The sequence below is a fragment of the Ammospiza nelsoni genome, chromosome Z, assembly GCF_027579445.1.
Source record: "Ammospiza nelsoni isolate bAmmNel1 chromosome Z, bAmmNel1.pri, whole genome shotgun sequence".
NCBI classification, from domain to species: Eukaryota; Metazoa; Chordata; class Aves; order Passeriformes; family Passerellidae; genus Ammospiza; species Ammospiza nelsoni.
Window position 1 is genome coordinate 26,225,889 of NC_080669.1, and position 17,283 is coordinate 26,243,171.

The 17,283-nt window shown below is 36.7% G+C and overlaps 1 protein-coding gene across 1 annotated transcript in view; it reads left to right on the forward strand.

The window, feature by feature from the left end:
- The window catches only part of SLC44A1 (solute carrier family 44 member 1), a 71,598-nt gene that overhangs the window by 45,097 nt on the left and 9,218 nt on the right, over positions 1 to 17,283 (forward strand). Inside the window, exons 6-14 of the mRNA XM_059491992.1 lie at positions 342 to 511; positions 2,310 to 2,399; positions 4,521 to 4,648; positions 5,674 to 5,860; positions 7,786 to 7,951; positions 12,230 to 12,386; positions 12,774 to 12,857; positions 13,935 to 14,072; positions 15,767 to 16,003. Coding sequence (XP_059347975.1) covers positions 342 to 511; positions 2,310 to 2,399; positions 4,521 to 4,648; positions 5,674 to 5,860; positions 7,786 to 7,951; positions 12,230 to 12,386; positions 12,774 to 12,857; positions 13,935 to 14,072; positions 15,767 to 16,003 — 1,357 coding nt within the window. The remainder of the gene's footprint in view (positions 1 to 341; positions 512 to 2,309; positions 2,400 to 4,520; positions 4,649 to 5,673; positions 5,861 to 7,785; positions 7,952 to 12,229; positions 12,387 to 12,773; positions 12,858 to 13,934; positions 14,073 to 15,766; positions 16,004 to 17,283) is intronic.

Here is a 17,283-nt window from a genome sequence, read left to right on the forward strand (position 1 = left end):
GTTTCAGCTGCTGGTTCACACCTGACACTTGAAAGAAAGGTATTTAAGTGGAAATAGGAACATATACTTTCTGTGCCTTGTCATTTAAGGGTGGGAGGGTAATAATATCCTATTGGAGTGTACATTCCAGTCTCATAGGGTTGTCTGTAAGAACTGCATCACTTTTCATTATGATCATCCTCATTTCAGCAGCACTTGTGCATTCAACACATGGTTTCTGGTTATGATGTTATAAGGGTAGAATGATTGCATCTATTCACCTTTCATTTGTGTGTTGATGTGGCATTTATATTAAGTAGGAGTAATTTTTTTTTCTGATTTTTTTTTTCTTGTGTCACCAGTGCACCTATTCCATTCTTCCATCGCTGTGCTCCTGTGAACATTTCCTGCTATGCCAAGTTTGCAGAGGCCCTGATCACCTTTGTCAGTGACAGTAGTGTCTTACACAGGCTGATTAGTGGAGTTATGACCAGCAAAGAGATTATAATGGGACTTTGCTTGTTATCACTAGGTAATTGTTTTTCTCATTACTAGCTATTTCTTAGTGTACTCCATTAGGAGGTTGCTAACACACTCTAACCACATTATGAGCAAAAAAACCTGTATAATAGCAACAATCCCTTAGAAAATTATTCAGAATGCTTTTTAAAAAATTTATTTGGGAGCTGGGTAACTTATTCATAAGTAATATACTGGTTTTGTTTCTCTTGTTTCTATGAGATAGAGGATGCATGGCTGTTAATTAGCCAACAATAATTTCTATATAGTTAAGAGAACATCCATCTTTTCTTAATTTTTTATAGTATTCCCCTTTTCCATTTGTAGTAGTCATCTTCTACCAACTCAAGTCCAAATAAACCCTTTCCAAATAAAAAAGACAGGTTGAGAAATGCAAAGTAGCACACTCTGATTGGATGTAGGGCACTTAATTTGTTCCATTTAACATCCTTGCACAAAGATATGAGAACTTGAAGAGCGAGAACTAGAAAATCAGGTGCCCATTTGTTGCACTTTATGTTACCTCCTTCTTCCCCTTCCTTCAAAATTAAAAGCTTTGGGTCTTTGAAAATCTCAGCCTTTTCTGAAGAGCTGGAAATTCCCAGCAATACAGAGGTGCTGAATTTTTTCTATAGCTGTGAGATGCCTCTAGCCTATCAAGTGACACTTTGTGCTGCACTGAAGAGCTGCTTTAACAAAGTTATCTTGTTTGAGGTGGGATGTTGCCCACTGACATAAATTGCTTTCCTAGTGAGTCTGTTTTACTCATACAAAGTATAAAATCTGAAGTCCTAAAATGGGAGTATCATGATATTAGCTATTCATATGAGAGTGTATTATTTAGAAAGAAACACTGCAAAGCTGTATCAGATATAGGGATCTTTTGTTTTCAGTTTCCTTTTGTGGTTAAAGAAAAGGGTAGGGGAGAAGGAAGGGAAAAGGAAAGAAAAAGAGGAGGATGCTAGCTATCATTAACCCCCTCTACATACACACAAAAGACCATTGTGTATTTTTTTCAACTGTAGCTTGAAAGCTGTTTATTTTTACATCTTGACAGATTCAGTATTTGGTAATAATGGTAGAAAACTGTTTGAAATCTGAAAGGTAGTGGCTGATTCACAGTTCTGCTGTTCAGTTAGAGTCAGAAGTTAGTACAGAATCTACATATAGTTAATTTTAAAAATAGTTTTTGTAATATCATAGTTAAACAGAAATTATTTGTTTTAAAACAGTGGGTTAGACTGTGGTTGAAAAAGCCAGGTTCCAGTGGCTTGCATGTGACTGCTGAACACAAACGTGTGTATGTTAAAATACAAATATGTACTTATACACACCACTCACTTAGCCTTAGCTGCTGTATAGTTTTTTACTTGTAACTGGCATGACATTTCAGAATACACAGGTATCATATTAACTGCACTGGTTTGATGTGTGTATTTGAGTACAGACTCTGCCCTGGTCCTCAGGAGGTGTGCTCATGTTACCAGACTCAAAGTACTGTCATGCCTTGCTATCTGTTTGGTCATTGTCTAAGTACATCTCTGTCTGTATGCATGCATTATGTCTTGTGTTTGATGTATCGTGTAAATGTATTTATGCTCTCTTTGTTTTAATCAACATTATCAAAGCAGAAGTTATAGAGGTGCCTGATTTTCTTAACTATCTATTCAGTGAGTTTGTAAGCCTCAAAAAAGAAACCTGTCTGTAAAAATTCTGTTGGAAGGCAGTTCCCTTAGTACAGTGGGAAAATTAGGAAGGCTGTATCTACTTGAAGTAATTAGTCTGCTTATTTTATTTGTCTTCTTTTGCAGTGTTGTCCATGATTTTGATGGTTATAATAAGGTACATTTCAAGAGTACTTGTCTGGATTTTAACAATTCTTGTCATTCTGGGATCGCTTGGTAAGTCTTGTTTGTTTCCCACTTGGAGTGCCCAGTTCTAATCCTTGTGCTCCATTTCCTCAGCCCAGCTACAATTCTTACATACTTGGATCATGCATTTCCCTTCAGCCTTTTCTTTTTGAGTCCCTTTTCAGATGCACATCCAAAATGCCACCTTAGTAATTGCAGATCTCTCTCAGAGAGTACATTGCTCCTTGGATATTTGCACACCCTGCTTGGCATCAGTCATCATGTAAGCCTAGCTCACTAGAGCCCACAGGTGACAGTGCAGGAGATTCCTCACAGCACTTGTATCACAACCCTAAATGTTGCCTACTTCTTTACCTGCCTTCCAAACAGGTCAGCAAGGCAGCTAAACCTGGGTGTGTCTGGTGGTACTCCCATGCCTCAGCTGGTGCATGAAGAAATCAAAGGGCAACTCTTGCTCATGCAGCTGAATATATTTACAACTCTGACATGTTCGTCAGCCCTTCAGTTCTTTGAGTAGCTCTTTAAGACCTGTTCTTGAAGAGAGGAAGTAAAGGTGCTTCTCCAACAATTCTAATTAAATTATTGTATTTCTGTATGACTCAGGAACACCTGTATGACCTAGATCATATGTGAAATGCCACCAGGCAAGCTATCTTGGAAATGACCAAAGGTTGTTTCCTCCAAAATTATGTAGCTTGTGTGAAAATAGTCTTATTTGGTCACATTAGCTTTTAAATTCATAAAACAAAAGTTTTCTACACTTATTACTGAGTAGCTAAGCCAAAATGTCTGGGCAGATGACTGCACAGAAAGAAAAAAAATAGAATAATCACATTAGGAAGCACTAGTGATTTAATTCTCGCAATTCAAGACTGCAATGGATGGAAAAAATCAGCAGACCATCTGTATTTTTCCAGGATCACTTTGGTTTTCTAATTAATGGCCTCACAATCTATGACCAGGGAAAAGGAAAAATATGGATTTTTTTTTCATTTATATTCTCTTTAGAAGCTGAGCAGCCATGTTGAGTGGAACAGTTGAATAACTTATCTTACTGGCATCTGTTACTATGTTCTAGAAAGTTACATCCATTAAAATAATGGATTGAATAAAACCTCATCTTTTATGACATATACTGCTTATTCTGTCTTGACTGTTTGTTTAGGAGGTGTCAAAAGAGCATTCTTCATTTTAGACCTGAACAAAGTATGTTCAGCAAAAACATGGCAATCACAGAATGCGTGAGGTTGGGAGGGACCACAGAGGCTCATCTGGTCCAACCTCCCTACTCAGCTTATGCATTTGATTCAGAAATACCAGCAGAACAGAGAAGGACAATTAAAAGAGAAAAGAAATGTACCAGAGAGGAGAGGTTATCTCCTTGAGGGGCTGGAGATCTGTGTTCAAGAAAAGTTCTACCTTGGAAAAGCAGCTAGAATAGGAGAATGTTTTTCTGGCCGTAAGGCTAGGATTAACATAATAGGGGTGAGAAGATAGTACCTCACATTGTATTTGCCTTCTGTGCTTTTACTAATGTTTTTTCTGGTGTCCAAGACATTGTGTGAGGCATGTTTAGCTACATATCATTAAGGTGCTGTTTCCAGCATCAGGCTGATGCTTGTTGTTTGTAGTCTTCCCAGGAACAGTAGACTCCTTGCTTTGTTGTTATTTCACATCCTAATCCAAAGGTCTGTCTTTATTTTCCCTCCTAAATTCTTACTCCCTGCATTATTGCACACACCTATACATTCATACATACAGCCTACCACAGAACTATTTATTCTTCCTTTTGTTCTTTTATTATCTGTGTAGTGGGAGCTGTGCTGTTCACTATTAGGGCTTTCCATGAAGTAGTTTTTCAATGCAGTTTACCCTAAAACACAGAGTCAAGGTTCTGCAAGTCTCTTAAGTGGTCATAGTATGGTGAGACTGTGAAAAGAATATATTCACTTGAGAAGAAGGCAACAGAGGAGAACTAGGTACTTCTCCCTCCTCTCAATGTCCTGTTGGGTTGAGCATCAGTGCTTTTGAGTATTCACTACCAGACTAGACTTAAAAGGAAAGAACTGTTTTATTTCTCTGGGACTAGGTGGTATATATCACACAGAAGGTTCATTTTTTTATCCTTCTTCTTTTCTCACTAAAACATAGGTGGTACTGGAGTCCTGTGGTGGCTCTATGCTAAACAACGAATGTCCGCTGGTGCTCTTGAGACCCAAATAGCCAAAGACAATCTTCAGGCTCTCTTGATCTATGCCATTGCAGCTACAGTCTTCACGGTATGCTTTGCTAATGATGGTATTATTTTCTGCTCTTGTCTTCCTGTTAATCTCTATTTTTTGTCCAGGTGAAAGCATTGTATTGCACACATTTTGGAACAGTTTATTTCTGCCACAATTTCTGTTGAAGTGATTTTCTTTCATTGTGCTATTTTTTTAACTTTTAGGAATTGTTCTCTAGCACCTGATTATGAGTCAGGGGAGACTTTCTAGGAGCTGTTCTCTGTTAGTCTGATTTTAAGTCAGGAGAGACTTTCTAAGCCTGCAGCTACTTTCATCTACTGTAAAATATCCACAGGGACTTCTAAGAATAGGTATGATACTGGACTGCCAATCCAAAGAGATTTTTCTTAGCTTCTCAGTTCAGAGGTACTTAGTCATTTCAGTGTATTAATAGTCCTTAGCCTACTTCTGAAAGAAGTTGTTCGTAAATCATTATGAATTGAAATACTAACACCATTTTAACCAATTTGTCTTCTTTGGGCCTTGCTGTTAATTTCAGAGTCACTGAATTTACTATTGGAAACTGACAATGTTTGACTAACTTCACAGGAAATCTTCCTCTTCTGTTCTTGTTGCTTCACATCCTAATCCAAAAGTTCCTCTCTGTTCCCTCTCCTAGATTCTTACTCCCTATATTATACACATATATACGTACATCCTATAAGACCACCACGCCATGGTCAGATATATATTTTAAATTACCTTTCTTAAAGGTAATTAAAGGTTAAAACTGGCTGATTTCAGTGCTTTTAAAACGTAATTGAGGATAGAACCTGGTCTTGTCTCATCAGCTTAAAGCTATGATGATTCCAAATACGTACTTATGAGAATGGAATTCACCAAAAGTATAATTTGGAAAATAATTTATTACCAGAAGAAGCTGATAGAGGTTTTACATTTTGATGTTGTGATTTTATAGATAATGTGTTAATTTAGTGTATTTGAATATCCTAACTGTGTGAAAGAGTATCTTGATTCTGTTTCAGTACTCTAAAATGTGATTTGGAAACTTCTCCCTCCAGGTTGTCTTGTTCTTGATCATGTTAATTATGCGCAAAAGAGTAGCTCTCACCATTGCCTTGTTCCACGTGGCTGGCAAGGTCTTCATTCACCTGCCACTGTTAGTCTTCCAGCCATTTTGGACATTCTTTGTGCTTATCCTCTTCTGGACATACTGGATCACTGTCCTGCTTTTTCTTGGTACTACAGGTAAGCAGTGACTTACTTTAAATAATTTTCATTTCATTGTTGTATGATTTGTAGCAGAGTTGACGAAAAACCCTGTGGGAGTCTCAAAGAAAAAGGCCCACTTGTTGTGCTTCTATTCCTGTCTGCTGCTTCACTGCCCTCTGGTTATTGTGCACTTGAGTCTTAATTCCCAGCATGGTACTTTGTGTGTTATGATGGCTTTTTGATTTGGTGCAAGTTGGCTTGCTGCAAACCATGAGACACTAATAATAAAACTGCTGTAGCAATTTTTCAAATAATTCCCTCTAATTTTTCACACACAAGTTAAAGACAGCATAAACTTGGAGTCACCAAGTATTGTACTCACACAGATGAGTACACAGTAAGGGAAGGGCCATTGCACACAATACTGTCTCCCACAATGTAAATATTGTGATTTTAGTTTTCAATTGTTTGTAACTTAAGTGTCCAGTATTATTCCAGAATCAATAGGGATATTTTTCTGCTGCTTGTGCATTGTATTCTGAGAGCAGCCAATGTACTGCTAATTCCTGCCTGCTCTTCAGTATGTAGAAGGTGAAATCTTTGTTTGTATTCAGGGTCTGACAAGAGCTTCTAGAATTAATCAAGCCCATAGGTCCAAATCTTAGTTACTTCAGCAAAAAAAAACACCACAGCAGATGCTTTTTAAACAGTCTGTTATTTGCAGTACATTGTAGGCAACAGAGACTGTCATTCATTATTAAATATCTTAAAATTTTGAAACATGTTGTTTGCTACTGACCCAAAAGTAGCAGTGTTTCAAGTCACAAGGCTATTTCACAGTAATACAAGATAAATATTTTTCATATCATGAGTTCTAGCAAAGGTTGGAGGCAATAGAATTCATATGTTCCTGTTCTCATTACTGATGGAATTTTTAGTTTTCATTGCATGCTGTGCTATGTGCAGAAAATGGTCACCACTGAAAGTCTCAGCCCTGTGCTTCATTTTCTGAGTCAGACCACTGCACAGGCACTTAGTTTGTAGGAGAATGTAGTCTGATATTAAAGTTAACTGACAGAATCCTTCAAACTGCCTTGATTTTGCAAAAACTGTCTTATCTTTTTAGCTTATATATACTCAGTATCATCACTATTATCAGTTAAACAAACTGTTTCTGCAAATAAGGCCAAATCCTTGTTCACCAAAATCAGAATTATTTCAATAGTTAACCTATTGACAAGAAAACATTCATTTTATATGTAAGTATAAAAACATAACTAAGAATGTGGTGCTGTCAGTGCTAAGTCAAAACAATGCTTTTCAAGGTAAGCACTTTGTACACACTTCCTTGCAGTGTTTTTCTGAATCTCATCAGCTATTCATGTAAATGTTGTATAAGGTGAAACATCTCACTGTGCATTAACACATTGAAATAGAGCTTATCTTAGCTCTGACGTGCTGTCAGTCTCTACATTATATTGATATTCATATTAGACAAAGAGTTGATGCATTTTTGAATATATGAAATGACATATTTAGAATTTCTAAGGCTGCTTCATATGTCTGCTACTAGCTTTAAAGCTAGAAGAACTTACCATAGGGAAAACAAAAGTGATTGTTAATGTTGACATCTAGATGTAAGGAGCTGATACTGATTCCTACTGTATGAAAAATACTGATAAGGCAGCAAACTCAGATTTGAAATTACTGAAGTGGACTTCCATTATGTTTAACTATATGAATTTTTGCTATGAGATGGTGGTTAGTTGTGGAATTTTTTTAGTGTATTTTTTCAGATACCATTATACTTATTGTAAATGTGGTAATTGTAAATTTAAAAGTATGAGTAGAAACTAGAGAGGTTTCTGCTGTAACTGGCTATGAGCTGCTAATACCATATGCTTCCTTCATTATGAGTTCATGTAAGCCTCATTTTGCTTTTTACCCTCATTCATTTCTAGGTAGTCCTGTCCCAAATGAAGAAGGATTTGTTGAATTTCGGATGGCAGGTCCTTTGAAATACATGTGGTGGTACCACGTAGTGGGACTCATCTGGATCAGCGAGTTTATCCTAGCCTGTCAGCAGATGACAGTAGCAGGGGCTGTTGTAACATACTATTTTACAAGGTAACGTTAACCTAGGAAGCTCTATCATGGGTAGCCTACACATTGACTTAGCAGAAATAATGAGCAGCAAGGTTTCTGGGGAGAATATTTGTGTCCATTGGGAAAGCAGGGGAACAGTTAAATTGCCTTGACCCTTTTTAAATAATGTAAAGTCTGTTTTGCCTTTGCAAAAGTTTGTTTGCCTTTGCCTTTGCATTTGTCAAGATGGTATTCTTGACATATAAGACTTGAAGTATTATTTGCCTTGTAACCTGTGCACATTCTACAGGTATGGTATGGGTGGTTATTTACAAAGTAGGATGAGTCTGGAAGGTCATCTGTTTTGCTAAATAATTAATGCTGATAAGATCTATAGCAGAGGTTAAAAATAGTGAAAGCAATTGATTATTATTTTAATTGCAAAACAGTGCCCTTAAAATTATTTACAGTGCTTCACTAATCTTCATTAATCTTTCCTTCACAGGATTCCTTAAGATCTTATTAGATTAATAATTTATATATAGATCCTGACAAGATCGCATAGAAATTAATGTAAAATTTTAAAGCTCCATATTTTATTGCTGTACTTGTGAACTAAATTGTGTATCAGTTTTTTGAATAATGTATGCAGGTATTTTTCAAGTGCATGATTCAAATCGCAAAAGTTTAATTGCTTTGTCTTTTTCATTGAGGCCGTTACCTGAACTACATTTGTCTCCTTTTCTGCCCTACTCTTTAAAATAATACCAAAAGCAAGGAATCAATTTATTGTGCTGTCAGAAGTTTTGTTATTTTATTAATGATTAAGTTCTCCACTATACCAATCAAATAAATCTATGAGGTTATTACAAGATGTTACAGGGCTGTAATCTTGTGAATAATTAAACTAGATTGAGTATGGAATGAGGAAAATACAGAGGAAGGAGAATAACTCTGCACTGAAATAGATTGCTTAGCAATGTGTATGCTTCATCTGTAAGTTTATGTATTTCCTGTGGCCTGAGGGTGAATAATTTTTATTTCATCCGTACCCTATAATTCCATGACAGCAATTTTATTTTAAATTAGTAAATACTCATTTCTCTCTGTTATCTTCTTTTTGCATTTTAAGGTACAACCGTAATTTGAAATGTGACTTGTAAAAACAGAAAAGGCATTAATTTGCACTTACCCATTATTTTGCACATGAACAGCTTTCCAAATCAAATGAGATGAGGTTGTCCATGGAGAAATGTTTTATACGTGTTCGCTGCTCATTCACTTTACCCAGATGGATTCCTTTCAACTCAGGCAATAACAGGCCTCAAAGTGTTTCGCATTACAGACTTTGCCCTGAAAATGAGGAAGTGTTTAGTTTGTCTGGGCATGAGACTCAAGCAATTTATGTGATTGTGCCTAACAAGGAGTAAAATTTGTCTTCCCGTAAAAGCTAATTGGAATAAAATACAGGGTAAACCTACTTTACTCATTAACATCTGAGGATTATGCAGATATTAGTTTCGTGGAATGAAGAATCTACTTCTGTTTGCTTTTCTGAGTGAAATTCTCATCTTTTCCAAGCTGGGAAGATCCTTTATTTTTGAATGTTATCACATGTTTCTTAATATGCTTATTATCATGCTTTTATTTCCAATAAAGAAGAAGAGCTGTTCTTTAAATGTTTAATTAGTGCTATCCTTTGAGAGAGATGTATAAATGAGTTTCTTGGTAGAAAAGAATAATGGCATGAAACTGTGAACATGAATATTTATCTGATAAATTAAAAATATTATAACTACAGTGCATAAAATAACTTATTTTAAGGCTCAACCCTTGGTACATTGAGGATATAACAGCTAAATCAAAAATTTAAAAAATCTGAGCAAAGAGTTTACCTGATCAATTAGTAATATCCACTCCAAAGTCCATACAAAGATCTCCAAAAGAACAAGAGAGGAGAAGGCAAGTTTATCAGTAGCCTTACTAAAAAAGTATTAGCACAGTTTCCTACTGTTTTGGAAGGTTTTGAATTGCATACCATCTGGTGCAACTTTAAGGGAATTGCCAGTTCTTAATAGTGGTAATGCAGCCAACTGCTAGTAAGACTACCTGAAAACAATGAGTGTTTCCAGTTGCTTGAAAAATCACTGGCCAAGGTATTGGCAAAAACTGGTTAATATAGAAGTTAAAGTGTCACAGAGTTCATTGACAAGAATCACTCTACTACTTAGTAGATGATTAAAGCACACTTTAAAAAGGAAAAGTAGGACTAAAATCAGTTAATCTAAGACTAAACCTAAAATTATGTGGAAGCTGGGGATAATAAAAGCTAAGGATGAGAAAGCATAAGGATAAAAAGAAATGAGGGAGACCCTCTCATCAAATCATAAGGCTAAGAGTAGGCTGTCTTGCCACTCTTAGCCCCAGGCTTCACCAACAGTGTAGGCCTAAAGAGTTAAACAGCACTTAAACTTAGCATCACTTAATCAATAGCGTAATTTAATGAATTTAGTGAAAGAGTGTATAGTATTTACTATGAGCACAACAGTGACTCAGTTACTTAGACCTGATTTACTTACCCCTGTAACATTCACAGTACATTTGCTGTAGCACATTCACACTCTCATGTGTAGGTACAAGGTATAGACTCGTGAAAATTCCTCTCAAGTTTAGTGAAGTGCTCAGGTCAGATGCTTCTACATCTTCTCAAAAGGTGAAGGGTTGAGGCTTGAGAAGTGGGTTGTCAGCCCAGGCTCTGTCAGCAACATTTGATGTTGGTCGTCTGAGTATCACAAATTTAAGTGTTCAGTGGCTCAGAGAGGTCCCACTCAGAAGGAGGTGCTGGTCATCGGCCACTGTGGTCCAGGAGTTTACAGGGTTGCAAGAAAATTAGCTTTAGTCATGGTAATTTTCCATCCTGTCCACAATTCAGGTCTGTTACTTTCTTTGAAAGTTCAATAACAGAAATGGTTGTTCTACCTAGGTTGATATTTGGGCACAAAAAATACGTTTACAAGGCTGTTCCTTTAAAAACAGGAGCCTGATAGACAGGACAAGTTCCTGGGAGCAGACTGTGTTTCTGATAATTTTGAGGAGCTGAGCCCAGGTGCTGTTTGTCAAGACAGGGTCTAACAAGCATTTCTGAGATTGTAATGCAGCCCAAGATGGGAAGGGACAAAGGGGATGCATCACCACACTACTCTTATGTGTTACAATTCAATTTAAACAGAAGAGCAAAGAAAACTAAGTCTTTGTGAATAAAATGGATTGATCACAGAAAGGTTCAAAATATACTCCAAAACTTGATTAAAGCCAAAGGAGGTTAGATGTTAGTGCCAACTAAACCAAAAAAAAGTTTGTATATTTTATTTTATAGTAAAAGAGGCAAAGGGAAAGAAGGAGAAAAGAAAGGAATATGTAGAAAAAGAGCAGGGGGGGGAACAGGAAGAGGGACAGGGATTAGGTAGAACCATACCATCCTTCCAAGGGTTCCCCACACCCCAGAAAGTATAGAATCCAGTGGATTCATATCTATTTGGGCCAGGTAGGAGTACCTTGAGGGCACGTTTGACACTGTCTCTTGCAACACTGTGGATCTGGTACATCATGGTGCTGTGCTCCAGTGCAAGATCTAGGGGCCCCTTGTGGGGATAACTTTTGCTGGGCCATGACAATCCGTCTGCTGTCATTCACGTGGATGTCCTGTAGATGTGGCTTTCCCAGGTGAAGAGGTGACTGCACCTGGGCAGGTCTGCCCTACAGAGTATTGGCATTCACTGCCTCTTACCAGTGGCTTTTTCACCACACACCCGAGACCTGTCCTTCCCACCCCCACCCTTTAGTGTGAGGGCCTGTGCAAGTCTGGCAGCTGATAGTCCTGGGGCTGTGGTCTCCACCCCAAAGGTGTGAGGCTTAATCCTCCTGTGAGTGTTTTTATTTTTTTTCCAGCCCAGAATTGAGTCACTTTCTCTGATCTCCATCAATTCGCGGTCCAGAGCCTCAGTCAGGAGGCTCATTCAGGGTGTGGTGGTCTTCCATGCAGCTTTTGTTATAAAGTTTTGCTATAATAGGCAAAAGTCCTTCATAAGAATGCTTAAGCCATAAATGATAACATTGCAGTCTCCAACAGTATGACATACCAATTCCTAATCCTCGTCCTGCATTAGAGACAATTTGTACAGTTACACAGATTGTCAGGGTGGAGTGAGCAATATATCCTGAAAGCTAGTATGAGCATAATATATTCCTTTTGTACATTATTTTATTGAGAATTTGTAGCACTTCTTAAATACTTAGGGTTTTTTTTTCTCTTTTCAACAGGGAGAAAAGAAATCTGCCATTTACTCCTATTCTAGCATCTGTTAATCGCCTTGTTTGTTACCACCTAGGAACAGTAGCAAAAGGGTCTTTCATTATCACACTAGTGAAAATACCACGAATGATTCTTATGTATATTCATACACAACTCAAAGGGAAGGTAAGAGAAATAGATTCAATTTTCTTATAAAAACTCAAGGCCTGATATGTTTACCTGTTTATTTAGTCAGTGTGGGAGGGTGGAAGTCTTGTTTTAGAATAGATCGGGGTAACAAGAAATTCTTCACTGTGAGGGTGGTGGTGAGGCACTGGAACAGGTTACCCAGAGAAGCTGTGGATATCCCATCCCTGGAAGTGTTCTGGGTCATGCTGGATGAGGTTTTGAGCAACTTGGTCTAGTGGAAGGTGTCCCCCAAGCCATCCTCCATGAGACTGATACAGATTGCTTAAGTTAGCAGGCTGAATATCAGTTACTGAAGCACAAGGGAATATTAGTTTCCATAAAAAACTCTTTATCTATGTTTTCCCACATTCTGTGCTTCTCTAGGAAAATGCTTGTGCTCGCTGTATGCTTAAAGCCTGCATTTGCTGCCTTTGGTGTCTAGAGAAGTGCCTGACATATTTAAATCAGGTAAGATTTTCCATATTTACGTTTTATGTAAGGGCCAATATTAGTATATATATATATATATTCCCAGAGTGCAATCTGATGTCGACACATAGTGTATTGTACTTTGGAACTGAACTTGAATGACAGAACTTCAGTCTTGTCTCCATTACTGAAATTACACTGCAAATCATTACATCTTTGGAATATAAATAAAAACTAAAAAATAGCCCATATTCATCTTTGTGAACATGGTTTCTCAACTTTATAACAATTTAGTGGTTTAATGGAGCAATTCCCTCTTAGGTCTGCTCAGTCAAACTACATCTGAGTTTCAAAATATTTTTGCTATGAAAAGAGAATTAAGCTTTTCTATGCATAATATTTAAGATTCTCACAGTGTAAAAACTATACAAAACATAAAATTGTCATCATCATCTACAAAGGACAAAAAGAGTTGCAAAGTGCAACACACTGGCAGGTCCTTGTAAAAGACCCATTGTAAAAGTGGGTTTATGGGCCATAAATATCACATAAATAATTATCAGATACATAAATATCTTGTACATAATATCTCTTTCACTGTTGTTAATTTTTTTTTACTGATGGAAATGTAGAGAATAAAATTGTAAGAAAGCATTTTAAACGCCCGAATGTAATCCTTGAAAACTGTCCTCACTAACCTTGAATGCAGTCTAGTTAAGTATTTAGAAATTATCTTGGTTGACTTGTGTGGCACTCAGATTCTTTTATATTTCCAGATTGGTTTTTTTGAAACTATTTAATTTCTGTAGCTATGCTACTGTTCACCTCCTCCTGCAGAGGAATTGCAAATTCTGTTTAATGAGTTTTTTTGAACAAACTTGTTAATGCATAAATTATGAGCAAGAGAGGAGAAGAATAGTAATTCTTTACCTCATATAATCTTCTGTCAGCTGGTTCATATTGCTTGATTCAACAACTCTCAAGGGAATTTTTGTTCATTAAAATCATATGATGAATGTGTCTTACTCAAAGCTGTATCTTCCCCTTCACCTTCCCCACCCTCCATCTGAAATGCCTGATCATTCTATGAATAAATCTTCAATCTCCTTTTCTCAGAATGCTTATACAGCCACAGCTATCAACAGCACCAATTTCTGCACCTCAGCAAAGGATGCCTTTGTTATCCTAGTGGAAAATGCTTTGCGAGTGGCTGCCATAAACACAGTTGGGGATTTTATGCTGTTTCTAGGAAAGGTATGTCTGCTGCATACAGTTGTTACAGATCTATGTAGGAGCAATCTCTCTTTAGCAAGGGTTTGAACCCTAATTCAAAATACCTTAAAAGTCCTGTTTCATGGTGTGCACTTCTTCACATCTAGCTGCATCATGTTAGGAAGGGACCATCCACTATAGGGAGCATAAACAGATGATCTACTTAAATTTAGTAGAAGTGACTAGAGAGGAATAGCTGAAGTTTATGACACTTTTTGCATTTTTTAGGGAGTCAAGAGAAAAGTGATTAAAAAGTCTAAGGTTTTGATTTTGTAATTCAGACAAAGAATTGTAAGGAAAGGAAGTTGTTCTTTTAAATTCTGTGTAGTATGGAGTTTCTAGGTTTATGTTGAAAATTTGACACATTAGTGATCACCTTTTTTGACAAAATCAGACTGGAAGAGTACAGAAGCCTGCTATGAGGAACTGCAAGTTTAAGCTACTAAGTTAGTTCTACTCTGAGAATTAAAAGAAGACCAGAATAATTTCTGTGATCAGTCAGCCTTTTGGATTTCCAGCTAATGGAGATACACTTTAATCCAGTGAATTATTTCTATCCTTTGAAGTGCCATAATTTACTGAAACAATTAATACCAGATTATTTATCTGGACACTGGTTGGACTGATCTGTATTCTTTATTGCATTCCTCTACTGTTAAATCAGAAGTTCAGCAGGCTGGACCTTGTATCCTGTAATTAAGTGAGTAAGCTGTGAGAAGAAATAAATGTATAGGGGAGATATAGGTGCTTTGGAGAACCTGAAATTACATCACAGAGTTTTTCTGGGGAATCTGAAAAGTTAGGAAACACCTTCTGAAAAGACATCTCAGATTATTAGAAAAATGTTCAGGTGACAGACATGTTCAAATGAACAGTGCACATAAAAATCAGTATCAGCTCAAATAATGCTACACTATCAGCATCTCCTCTAGCAGTTCAATGTGATGTTTTTGTAAAAGCTGACCTATTTTATGATTATTGCAACTATTTATGAAAAGCAACTATTGTTTAGTTGCTTTTCATAGTAATACACTCAGAAATATTGAAAAAATTACTTGGCACCACCAATTTAGTCTTTTTGGTTTTGTCAAAACCAGACTGATACCCAGTGGAATGTCTGTTACAGGCTCATACATAGTGTAGTGCTGTAGAGACTGTTACATGAAGTGCCTCATGTGAGCTCTGATCTGCTTTCTCCTGAATGGAGAAGAAATAGATATTAAACAAGCTTGGAAATTGTTTCCACTAGCAAAATGAAAAATATACCATTCTCCTAATACCTAACTTCTGCCTCCATCCCAAATAAAAAAACAACTGCATGTTAGTTGATGCATGGCATTTGATTGTGGGGTTTATATAATTGACAGGACAAAGTTCTTTTTTACAGGAATATTGTATAACACTAGAATGATGACAGCAGAATATAAATGTAATTTTCTCTGAAAAATACTCTTTGTGATGAAGAATGTGTAACAATTGACTTGAATCTGCTGAAAAATGAATTAAATGTCTTTTATCCTCAGGGACATGGGGAATCCAGGAGGTAAAGCTCTTGTCTGTTACCTCTAGTTCTAACCTTGGCAGACCAAGAAGCATACTGCCTTAACACAAACAAACCAAACAAAAAATTTCAAAAGGCTTCTGCCATTAGAGTTGTCTACCATTTTCTTCTTCAGGTCCTGATTGTCTGCAGCACAGGTTTGGCTGGCATTATGTTGCTGAATTACCAACGAGATTACACCATCTGGGTGCTGCCACTCATCATTGTCTGCCTCTTTGCATTCCTGGTTGCTCACTGCTTCCTTTCCATTTATGAAATGGTTGTTGATGTCCTTTTCTTATGTTTTGCAATCGATACAAAATACAATGATGGGAGCCCTGGCAGAGAATTCTACATGGATAAAGTTCTCATGGTAAGTTTTCCCTTACTCTCAAAGTGTAAGGATCTGGTTCCATAAAATAGGTATTTTGACAATGGAATGAATGCAGTAGCTGAGTTCAGTATGGGGTTTTTTTGGTTTTTTTTTTTGCCTTGCCATCTTGTTCATGGCTTGATCAAGAAACAGTGTCATGTGATAAGCATCAAGTAAGTAATGATGCTTCCTTCCCATGGTATTGGCTTCTGTTTGCTAGCTGTTGGATGAGCAGTGATCTCACAGATTCATACTCTTGGATATCCTGTCTTGTAAATTACACAGTGCAGAATAGAAAGAAACAAAACAAAGGAAGAAAGCTTGGGTTTTTTTTACTTTCCCAAGAAGGACTTGTCTTTGGATATGAGAGAGGAAAAATATCAGAGTATTTTACCTCATGCATAGATAGTGATCACAGTGGAGTTTTGATATAGGCATCGACCAGAATTGGCTCTGTCACACCTAGAAATACCAGGCTTTATGTCCTATCCTGGAGCCTACTTTGTCAAGGCCTTTTGCAAGTCCGATTAATTTTGTCTATTTTTGTCCATGTTATTCTCTGTTCACTATAGCTAGAAACCAAGATATAAAAAATCTGCTTGTCAAACCTCTCACCTTTTTTGTTGCATAGGAAATTTCTTGTCAATGTTTTTAAGTGGCAGGTGTAGAATATGTCTCTGTAAAATGTACCCTTATGTAGGCTAGAGGAAGATTCTCATGACTTCTTAGCAATTTTTTTTTTTGGTGGGAAAATCATGCCAAGAGTTTAGTGCTAATTTTTTTGTAAACCTCTATGGAATGTAGAATATATAATAAATAAATAAATCAGCTGCTGATAAGTTGCTTTTTAACAGAGTAAGAGTAAAATGCAGCAAGTTCTCTCAAAAGAAAGCATTGATAGATTGTGAAAGCATTGAGGGTTTCTTTAGTCAACAGTCAATATCACAAAACCTCAGCAGCTAAAGTTTACTGACATGTTCTGTAGAATTCTTGCCTTTAAGAGAAAAATATTGCTTAACATTTTATAGCATATTTTCTAATCTGCATGAAAAGGAGATTGTGATTTTGTGAAAAATGTAAGAGGTTGAATTAAGGACAGTTAGGGAAATCAGCCAAATCTTGCCAGTAATTATCTTTAACTCCCTTTGTTTAATGTAGTTCTAACATTTGGCACAGAATAAATGAGATTCTGATTTGTTTGGGGTATTTGTTGTGGATTTTTTTTGTTTGGTTTTGACTTTTTTTTTTTTTTTTAAATCAGCCTTTTACTTTCTTTCCCC